The 11,117-nt window shown below is 50.0% G+C and overlaps 1 protein-coding gene across 2 annotated transcripts in view; it reads right to left on the bottom strand.

Moving 5' to 3' along the window:
* HNF1A (HNF1 homeobox A) overlaps positions 1 to 8,119 on the bottom strand; it is a 22,228-nt gene extending 14,109 nt beyond the window's left edge. For both annotated transcript variants that reach the window (XM_006890440.1, XM_006890439.1), the window contains exon 1: positions 7,593 to 8,119. In XM_006890440.1, the coding sequence (XP_006890502.1) occupies positions 7,593 to 7,918 (326 nt within the window). In that variant the 5' untranslated portion in view covers positions 7,919 to 8,119. The remainder of the gene's footprint in view (positions 1 to 7,592) is intronic.
* Positions 8,120 to 11,117: the final 2,998 nt, after the last annotated feature.

Raw genomic sequence — 11,117 nt, 5'->3', positions numbered from 1 at the left:
AGAACTGGTATTCGAACATGAAAACATCATGGCCCCAAAATGTTAAGATGAGCTGATAGGAAGGAATTTGCTATTTTTTTAAACCATTCCCAAGAGTGTTAACAAATTTACAACCCAAAAAAGTGAAGTTTAATGCCATTCAGCTGTTGGGGTTATAAAATCAATGGCACAGCTGCTGTGGAAAATGGTGTGGTACTTCCTCAAAGAGCTAGAAATAGAAATGCCTTATGATCCAGCCACCCTGCTCCTTAGTTTCTATCCTACAGGTAGAAGGGCAGTGACAAGAATGGGCATATGCACACTCGGATTCGTTGTAGCTGCAGCAATCACAATAGCAAGAAGGTACAAAACAGCCCAAGTGTCCATCAGGGGGTGAATAAATAAGATGGGGAGTGTGTGTGTACAATTTCAATATTATATGTCTATAAAGAATAATAGGAACTCTGGTGGCCTTGTGGTAAGAAGCGGTGCCTGAAATCTCAAACATACACAGTTCAAATCCCCCAGCTCCTCTGCTGAAGAAAGATGGACAATGTCCTCCTGGGTGATTGATGTTTTGTGCCATTGAGTAAAAACCAACCCCTAGCTGAACCTCTGGTGGGTTTTCAGAGGCAGCTAATCACACGGGAGGAGGTTGCCCATCTGAGAGATTTACAGCCTCTAAAAACCTGCCAGGGGGTTAGCTATGGGTCAGATCCAATTCGATGTCACAGTAACATGAAGAAGAATAGGTGACTTAGGCTGTAGCTATAGGCTGTAGCCACTAAACTCTGTGGCTTAGGCTGTAGGGAGTTGTGCTGGTAACTCAAAAGCCTCATCTTTCTGGTGGTCGAAATCCACGAGGGGCTCTGAGGGGGAAAGATGGGCAGTCTCCCTCCCATGTGATTTACAGCCTCTGAAAATTCACTGGAGGGTCAGCTATGGGTGGTGCTGACTTGACAGTGATGAGAAGTCCATGAAATTGAATGTGGATGAATGTGGAGGGCATTACGCTGAGTGGAATAACTCAATCAGAAAAGGACACAGACTCTAAGGTCTTTGTTATAAACTCCAAAGACTTTTTATTATAAACTCTAAAGACTGTAAGGTCTTTGTTATAAGGTCTGCTATAAACAAGCCGGAAGAGGTCTACACACAGCAAGCAGCATTCATTGCTGTTTAGCAGGGCTGGGAGTGGGAGCCAGTTACCTGTTAGATAGTGGGTACCTGCTGTTTCCGGGGACTGGAGTGGTCATGCACAGTATAGGGAAGGTCAGCACAGCTTGGCCATGCTGAGTAAGGACACCGAGAGGTAACCAACCACAAAGGACATTTGTTGTAGATAGTACCGCATACATGATTTGACAAAAGTCAAAAAATAGATGCAGCGGTGGAGACATACGTGTGTTATGTGTTTATAAGCTCAGTAACTCACTGCTGTTTGCCTGGAATCGACTCCTAACTGAGCCACTATTGGATTTTTGAGGCTGTAAATCACACAGGAGGAAATGGCCCATCTGTATCCCACAGAACTGCTGGTAGAGTCGAACCACCAGAGAGATGAGATGTTTGGGTTAATAGTGCTGATCCCTGTGGAATCCACACCAGAGGCCATGTGTCTATGTTGTTATATGTGTGTGCTTTCAAGTCAAGCCAACCCATAGCTGACCCTCCAGTGGGTTTTCAGAGGCTGTTAATTGCACAGGAGGAAATTGCCTGTCTTCCTCTCAATTAGCGGGAGGTGGAATCAAACTGCTTGCTTTCTGGATTGCAGTGCAGCTTCTTACCCGTAGGCCACCACAGTTATTTGTAGACATAAGTACATATATGCTTATACATGTTACATAGTACTCATTAATGTGTAATAAAGCATCTGAGAGACCCGTTTACAGTCCTTTCAGGGATATCTAAAAACCTCATGGGATTGGTGCACTGGGTGTAAAGGCTTGAAATCATAGTCAAGTGGGACAACTCAGTCAGTTGGCATAATGTGGTTCTCAAAGATTATATTCTAGCTTTGTGAGTAGCCTCAGGGGTCTTTGAAGTACTACTACTGGTAATTTCCCATCTGGGGTAAAGGAGGACACCCAAGAATTAAAGAAGCCAGTCCACAGGACTGAGAGCCCACATGAACTGCTGCCTCTTTTGCCTGAGACCAGAAAAAAATAGATGGTGCCCGGCTGTCCCAACTGACCGCTCTGACTAAGGACATTGACAGATTAGAAGGTCCCAGATAGGATGGGAGAAAAATGTAGAACACAATTCAAGTTCCTTAAAAAGGCCCAACATGCCAGCCAATCTATAGGAAGTGCCGCCACCATGTCCTAAGGACCCTTTGAACTTGGAATTGAACTCCCTCCCAAAGCTCTCCCTTCAGCTAAGGAACAGACTATCTTACAAAATAAACATTATCACCCACAAGGAATGTGCTCCCTTAAACAGTCAACCATACAAGTCATCCCAAAATTCACCCCTTCCAAGAAAGCTACCAAAAGGGAAACAGAACAAATAATAAAAATAATGAAGAAAAAAAAAAGGATGAATGAGAATGTTGACACATTGTGAAAATTGTAACCAATGCCACAGAATAATTTGTACCAAAAGAAAAAAAATGGTTAAATCGGGAAACTAATTTTCTATGGAAACCTTTATGAGAAACACCTTACTCAAAATAAGTAAAGAAATAAAAAGAAAACGACAGAAGACAGCCAAGCAGTCCTGTCTCCCTCTTGCCGGGAAAAGTTAGCCACGTTGTTTATTTTTTAGGACCCACTGAGCTCATCAGTCTTTTCTCCTCCCAATATTTTTCTTTGTGCATTTTTGTCTGATCATGTGAATGAGTTTGTATACAGGTTGGTTTGTTCATCTCTTCATGTCATCTATCTATCTATCTCTGTCTCTCACTCACTCAGTTTCCATGACTTCCCCAGCTCTCCTACCCCAGAAGTAAAGACCAAGTCTCCCGAAAGCTCCTGCTTAACACTAATGGGTTTGGGGGTCAAACCAATGTGACAGATCCCACCATGACCACTTAGCTCTTCTGTGATCATGAATGACCCAAAACCCAGTCATAACATGGACTAAATCCATGCCTACCTCACAGTGCTACTGGAAGGATTAAGTGAGTTTAAAACAGTAAGTCTGACACACAGTAAGTTCTCAATTAATGGGAAAATACTGTAATTACGGGTGCTGTCTTAGGGACCTCCCAGCCCCACAGCCGGCAGGTAGTCTGAGGTGGTCTGCCCACCTTTCCTCTTTTGTAGTCAGTCAGATGCTTTGAGCCCTTTCCTCTCTGTCCGCGCGGGTCCCAGCACATCCCAGGTTGTGAGCCTGTGGATCTACCCACTCCTGGAGAGCTGAGAGTTCAGTATGGGGTCCTGTAGACCCAAGTTCAAATCCCTCTTCTGCCACTTGCTCTTCATGTTGCTTTGAGCAATTATCTTAACTTCCCTGTGCCTCAGTTTCCTTATCTACGATACAGGACTAATAACATGCCCTGCTTCAGAGGGTTTCAGGGAGAAGATGTGTTAACACGTGTGAAGTTGTTTTTGGGTTTTTTATTGTATTATTTTTACGTGTACCGTCAAATCAGATCTGACTGGTACAGGAGGAGATTGCCCCTCCTTCTCCAGCAGAGCATTTGGTGGATTTGAACCGCATTCTTCTGGGATTGTAGTGCAGTGGTGCAGTGTCTTGCCACTAGGCCACCAGAGCTGCCTACGTGTGAAGTTTTAATCTTCCTTGTATATGTTGTCAGGAGAGACAAATCAGAACCCAAAAAAGAGAGAGCTTGACACCAATGGGCTCAAATACTGCAGCAGTTCTGAGGCTAGCTCTGGCCTGCAGTGTTTCGTCCTATTGATGGATAGGATGAAGGTAACACGTATTGATGTGTCGAGTGGGAACCAGTGAACAGCACCCAACAACACATACACTCGTCATGACCTGTAAAGCATACGTGGAAGTGAGCTGATGGTGTCGTGGGTGAGCCCAGGAAGAGGGACTGGGGTGGCACACCTACCAGGCAGAGGCATGCAGACCTCATGACCACTGTGAAAGGGGTGGGTAGGAGGCCCAGGTCCAAGTCCTGGTCTTCATGTTTTGTCAGAATTATTTGCGCCAGGTCATTTTAGCTCCCTGTGCCTTGATTTGCTCATCTGTAAAATGGGGCCGCTCATAATAGGACTCATAATGGGACCTCTGGTGGCTTAGTGGTAAAGAGCTGTGCTATCAATTCAAAGGCAAATGATCCAAATCCACCAGCTGCACCAAAGGAGAAAGATGGCTAATCTCTTCCCAGGCAGTTTACTAAGAGTGTCTGAAAACCTGCTGGAGGGTCAGCTCTAAGTCAGTTCCAGCCCAATGTTACAATAGATAGCAGTCATTGTACTTTCTGTGTGTGTCCTGTCCATACATGCTATTTCATCAGCCCCGCGGGTCAGTACTGTTATCACCTCCACTTTGCAGAGGAAACAGGCTCAGACAGGCAAAATAAACCTCTAGAGCGAGAAAGGGGCAGAGCTGTGATTGGCTGGAACCCAGGCAGTCTGGCTTCAGCCAGAGGTGTCAGACCCTTGACCACCGTTGTTCTGGGCCTCAGTGCCCTGGTGCCGGCCTGGGAAGAGGTTTTGAGAGCTTCCAGCTTGGGGGCTGAGCTGCACTTGGAGTGTGACGACCCCAGGTCCAGGTTCATCCTTTGGGCATGGCCTCAGCCTGCTGGACCCAGGGCCAACAAAGAGCAGATAGACCAGGGCCCAAAGAGCAGTCCATGCTGTGTGTCAGCCACAATTACCACCAGTTACCATCAATCAAATCCCGCTCATGGAGACCCCATAGGTACTCCATAACAACTGCGCTCTGTAAGATTTTCATAGCTGTCAGCGTTCAGATTGCCAGGCCTTCCTTCCGACCCACCTCTGCTTGGGTGCAGACCACCAACCTTTCAGCCAGTCACCAAGTGTTATCCCCCTCTCCCCCCGGGACTCTTATGCCTCAGCCACACCGGGCTGGGGATCAGGCGAGGAGTGGCGAACAACTCCCCAGGTCACACCCTGCCCTTTAAGAATTCCAGTTTTCAAACCGAGTTGAAAATTAAAGATCATCCTAGGTCATGATCAGTGACAGGAGAAGCAAACACAACACAGGCTGCGGAAGAGAAAGTAATTGGAGGTGGGATTCACTTTCAGATGGAGTGGTCAGGGAGGGCTGCCCAGAGGAGGTGACGTTTGAGCCGAAGGAGAAAGGATGGGTCATGGAAAGTCCTGGAGCAAAGGTTCCAGGCAGTAGGCACAGCACATGCAAAGGCCCTGAGGTGAGAATCAGCTTGGTGTGTTAAGGAACAGCAAGGTCAATGTCCTCAGAGTGAAGAGAGGGGGCAAGGGAGATTCTGGAAGAGGTTGGAGAATTTGGGGTGCAGGGGAAAGACAGCAAAATGGGATTTTATCCTGATCAATTGGCCAAATGGAGGGGGGGAAACTGAGGCAAAAAGTGAAATAGAGATTAGCCCAAGGTTACAGATGTATGAAAGCAGGTATCTAAGGGGAGAGCTTGGATCTCTGCTGTGACCTCAGGCATGGGGCACCACAGCGAGGCCTGGGGCCCAACACCAAGCCCTGTGTCTTCCCAGACCCTGGTGGTGTCCAGGATCCTGGCTTCTCCCAGAGGGCCAGCCCTGCTCACTCTCTTCCAGCCTCAAGCCTGACCCCAGCCAGGCCTCCCCCTTGTCACCTTCCCCTGCCAGAAGCCCAGAAACCCCACTTCTTTCCCTGGGGCGTTTTCAGATCCCTTTTGTTACCTGAACAATAAGTAACCCAGGTAGTTAGTTATAAACTCCACAGGAACAAGGAGCTGGTTGATAATTTATAGCAACATCTCAAATTTAAATGGAAAGTAAATAGCATGCTGTTAGCATTAAAGAAAACCCATGGGGCGGGCGGGAGGCACTCAGCCTCCTCTCTTCTCACCTGGGACACCTCACTTCTCCCCAGCACCCCTTCTCTCCCTGGCCTGGCCCTGGCTCCCATGCTGGGCTACTCTCGCCTCACTCCTCCGGCTCCTTCTCCATCTCCCTGTTGTCTGGAAGGTCCAGGGCCCTGCTGGTCCCCAGGGAACACCATGACCCGTGCTCCCCCCTCCAGAGCTGTGGATCCAGCCACTCCCTGCCATCCTACCCAAGAGGGCTGCTCAGATCAAGAGGCCAGGTAAGAAAGCCTGGGCACCCCTGCCCCACCACCCCAGGGTCCCCAAGCCCATGTAGGGGCCCCAGCAGGCCCAGCCCAGCCGCACCCTGCCCAGGCTGCCCTCGCCCTGGGCAGAAGATGCCTGGAGCTCTGCCCCTCCCCTGCGGCCATGCTGCCCTTTGCCCTCCTCTTCCTGCCAAGTCAGGGGGCCTTGGCCGCCTCCCTGCCCCTTGCCCAGGTCCTCACGAGGCCTGGCAGATGTGGGGGGCGCCCGGAGGCCAGTGGGAAGACCCGAGCCACCAGCCCTCCCCCTCCCAGGATCAGGACCTTGGACAGAACAAAGATGGTCCCCGCAGAACATTCTGGGGTTCTTGTCCTCAGATTTCCCAGCCACCCCCATTACCCCTGCCCCCTCACCCTAGGGATTGAGGGCATCAAAGAGACTGGGCGTGGGAGCCCCTCTGGGCCACCTCAGGTGCCTTCCCCTCTCTGAGTCTCAATCTCCCCCTCTGGGAAGCAGAGTGAGAAACAGCTTCCTTCGGGGCTCCTCTCAAGACGAAGTGAAATAAGTGAGGAACCTGGCTCACCAGCCTCAGGCCGAGGGACTGAGAGGATGGAGCCTTGAGGGATAGGCCCCTGCAGCCCCTAGACCACCCCTCTGCCTCTCGCACGCTCCCCTCCCCCACCCCCGCCTGGGGAGGCTGGTTGGCCCAGGCCTCTCCAGGCCGCTGTCCCACAAGTTAATGATCACAGGGCCTTATCAGAACCTTTTGCCATTTATAAATTTATAAGACAAAAGAGAAATAATAAAGCCCGTGGGTAATTAGTAACCAGATCAGCTCTGCTGAGGAGAGGGGAGGCATCCAGCCGGGACCCACCCAGTTCTCCAGGAGATGGGGAGCCGGCTGGTGGTTGGGGTACAGATAGGAAGTCTCTAATGGCATCTGCTGGTGAGGTAAAGGGGGGAGCTGAGACCATCCGTTCAGGTAAGCAAGATCTGAGATTTCCCGGGGAACGCTTTTGTCCCAAGCAGCTAGAGAGAAACCCCCAAAACTCCAGCGTAGGCCCACGGCTGTGCCTCTGGGCCCCTGAGTCTACTCTGTTGACCTGGCCTGAAAGTGCGCATTTGGGGAACAGGAATGGCCTTGAAGGTTAAGAATTCCCACTGCCCTTGGAGTCCCAGGCATTTGATTAGAGGCTGCGGCCAGTTTCCCCCTGGGACATGTCACTGGTCTCAGCCTGGGCTGTCAGCTCAGAGGCCAGGGGCTACCACAGAGGGGCTGCCCAGGGTCTGGGGGCTCTGGCATCTCGGCCAGCACCCCTCCAAGCTCTCTTGGCAGATCCCCTTTTGGATAACTGGGCTCATAGAGACTCTGGGCTCTAGCAGGGACTGGTCAGGAGCTTGGACGGGCGGGGATGGGGGTTCCTTACTGTAGCAGGGTCTCCACCACCGCCTTCTGGTGGGCCGCCTCCTCGGGGCTCAGGTTCTCCAGCTCTTTGAGGATGGGCGGTGTGAAGTCTTCACCATCATCGTCTGTCTCCTCCTCAGAGCCCCGCGTCTCCCCCAGCCCATTGGGAAGCTCGGCCAGCTCCCCGCGGCCACTGCCGCAGGTCTCCCCCTTGTCCAGGGGCTCATCCCCGGCCAGCAGGTAGGGCCCCGGCTCGCCCAGGGCCTGGATCAGCGCCTCTTTGCTAAGGCCGGACTCGAGCAGGGCCGCCAGCAGCTCCGTCTGCAGCTGGCTCAGTTTAGAAACCATGGCTCCGGTCCGTGTACAGGGGCCACACGGCCCAGGGCCACCAGGCGCTCCCGCCACGTGGGCGTCCACCTGCCGGCGGCCTGGTGGGCCCAAGCCAGGCTCCTCGCACCCACAGCAGCCCCCCCAAAAGCCCGTCTAGCTGAGCGGTGTGGGCACCCCCAGCCCCCAACCCTGGCCCAGCGGCCGGTGAATCAGGGCCCCTGCCCGCTCTGTTTACATTGGAGCTGGGGAAATTCTCCAAGGTTCATATTTATCCGTGCGCTTAGCAAAGGGACTGAACTTTGGACTTCAGCCCTGCAGCGCGCAAAGTGCAGGCCTCATGGCAGCGCAGGGCCCAGAACCGGGCCTGCAATGGGAGTGGGCAGAGCGGAGGGCGGGGAGAGGGGCCCAGGCAGCTGGATGGTGCGGGCAGCTGGGCAGGCCTCTGGGTGAGCCAGGCTCGATCCTACCCCAAGGGCCTCGTAGGGGGCCAAGCAGAGGCAGGAGAGGAGAGTGGAAGGGGGAAAGCCATGTTCCTTTTAGAAGCAGAAGCAATAAGGAGTCCTAGGCTTTCAGGCCAGCTCTCCTCCACAGTTGGACTGTTGCTGTTGTTGTTGTTGTGTACCATCTAATCAAAACCCACTTTTAGCTGACTCTCCAGCAGGACGGTACACAAGAACAACAACAGATTGCATGACAGTGCATTGCCCGTCTATCTGCCTCCAAGTAGCTGGTAGATTCAAACCCCATCTGCACTTTTGGAGACCCCTCACCCCAGGTTCATCATCCGGTTTGCCTGGAGGATAAACTTACTGAAAGGAGTTGATGCATTGTGTATCTTCCTGACAGCGTGAACAGACATGGGAAGAAAAGGAAACTTCTAGAAATGTATCCAAAGTCACACAAGAGCAAGATTTACAGAGCCAGGCAAAGGTGTCCGTGTGATGGTTGTACACTATGCAAGGGGGAAGTTTATGGTCTGTGAATTATTTCTCAAGAAAAGATTTTTAAAATTAATTTAAATGCAAGTTTACAGACTTAGGGTTTCCAGTCATTCATTGTTGTCCTTTTCTCCCTGCCCACCCCCTCCCTCCCAATTCTCTCTTCTGCTTGAAAAGTAAAAGGAAAATTCTTTCCTTGTTACACAATTCCTCCCCCCAGTAAAATATTTTTTTTAAATGAATGGATATGAGGAGCCGAGGGGTGAGGATAGATGGTCGGGGGTTAATCATAGGGTCACACAATTTGATGGGTAGAGGGAGGAGTGGGCAAAGAAAATGGGAAAGATCTGGTATGAAAAACAACATATACAAACTTTGTAATGAAACCACTTATAAAATAAAAATTTTACTTAAAAAGAATTCCTATGAGTTTCTTATTGGTGAGCTGTCTCCCTCTGCTGGAATGTAACCCTCTTTCTGGCTTCTGTCTGTCTGGTTCACTGCTGTGTTCCCAGTGCCTAGAATAGGGCCCAGAATATATTAGGTGAGGTCCCCACATGGCAGTTTTCTTTAGGGTGCTGACCTAAAGGTTGCCGGTTCAAATCCACCCCATGACACTGTGACAGAGCAGCCTAGTGATCTGCTCACATAAAAATTACCCAACAGAATCTACAGCCAGTGAGTCAGCTCCAAGTCATGACGAGCCTCCAGTCAGGTTCCTGAGGTTGAACAGGACCGTTCTGGACAGGAGGAGACTGTCCACCTTTCACTGGAGGAGGTGGGCTTGAACCCCTGACCTTTCAGTTACAAGCACAGCCAAGTGAGCACGAATGCTTTACAAGAAAATCTCATGGACAGTTCTACTTTGTTAGCACACAGGCTCATCCTATGTCGACATTAACTCTATGGCTTCTTTTTCACATGTGGTTCAAGTGCCATAGCAACACTATGAATGAAAGACCTCGACACTTGTATAATTTTCCTTCTTTCTCTAAGTTCATAGAGTTTCTGGAGGCAAGCTGTCTCGGAAGTGAATGCCACTCCTACTTCCAAACTTATTTTAAGCAGGAACCTCCACCAAACACTGTCTGCCGTGGGAAACCATTATCACATTTGACACATCAGTGTCAAAGTGTTCAGCATCACGGCAACCACGAGTTATCGCTGTACAGCGAATGGACAGACCAATGCTGTACCACTTGGAAGAATGTTTGACCAAAAACAATTAAACCTAAACAGATGGTTGAATACAGCTTAAGCTTATCGCACACTGATCATGTATGTGGTGGTGGTGTTTTAAGGTGCCGTTGAATCGAGTGCTACTCATAGCAACTCTGTAAACAGCAGATCTGAAGTCTGTCCCATCCTGTGCCATCTTGTCATCCTCAACACCTTGGAGTCCATTGCTACAGACACTTGTCTCGATCCAGCTCATTGAGGGTCTTCCTCTCCTTTGCTGACCTTCCACCTTTCCAAGCACGGGCAAACATGTCCAAAATATGGGAGATGAAGCTTCACCATTGTTGCTTCTAAAGAGCACTCTGGCTGCACCTTCTCCAGCACATAGGATGCTAGTTCTAATAGCATTTCACTGCCAGGTGACTTACTGGCCTCATCTGTAGGGAGTTGTGCTGCTAACTCAGAAGTAGTGAGACTGTTAGATGGTTCAAATACACCAGCAGTTCTGCAGGATAACGAGGGGCTATCTCCTCCCTTGAGATTTATAGTCTTGGCTTTGTGTTGTTTCCCACGTGTTGGGAATGGCAGAGTGAGCCTCATCTGATACTCGAAACTGAGAACTACCTTGAGTTGTATTTTGAGAAGCGTCCAACAGGTGTCGCTGTGTTTCCTGAAGAAAAAAAAAAAACCAAAACAACCCACACAAAATACACATGCCCCTAGTGACTCCAGCTTAATGTCAAGAAAGCAAAGATTCCCACCACTGGGCCAGTTGGCAGTTTTCATGATAGTCAGAGAAGAGATTGAGATTGTTAACAATGACAGCTTGCTCAGTTCCACAATCAACACTCTTAGCACTAGCAATCAGGAAATCAAAAGATGATGGATTGTATTGGGAAAGTTTGTTGTCAGGGACCTCTCTAGAGCACTGAAGAGCAACAATGTCAGCTTAGAGACTAAGGTGCACCTGATCCAGGTCATGATCTTTGCAATTGCTTGCTGTACGTCACAGAGTTGGACAGTTGATGCCTTTGAGTTGTGGTGCTGGAGAAAAGTGTTGCACATACCGTGAACTGCCAGGAGAACAAACAGGTATGTCT

The sequence above is a fragment of the Elephantulus edwardii genome, unplaced genomic scaffold (assembly GCF_000299155.1).
Source record: "Elephantulus edwardii isolate Elephantulus edwardi_28Jun2011 unplaced genomic scaffold, EleEdw1.0 scaffold00089, whole genome shotgun sequence".
NCBI lineage: Eukaryota > Metazoa > Chordata > Mammalia > Macroscelidea > Macroscelididae > Elephantulus > Elephantulus edwardii.
This window is presented reverse-complemented; position numbering and strand designations above follow the sequence as displayed.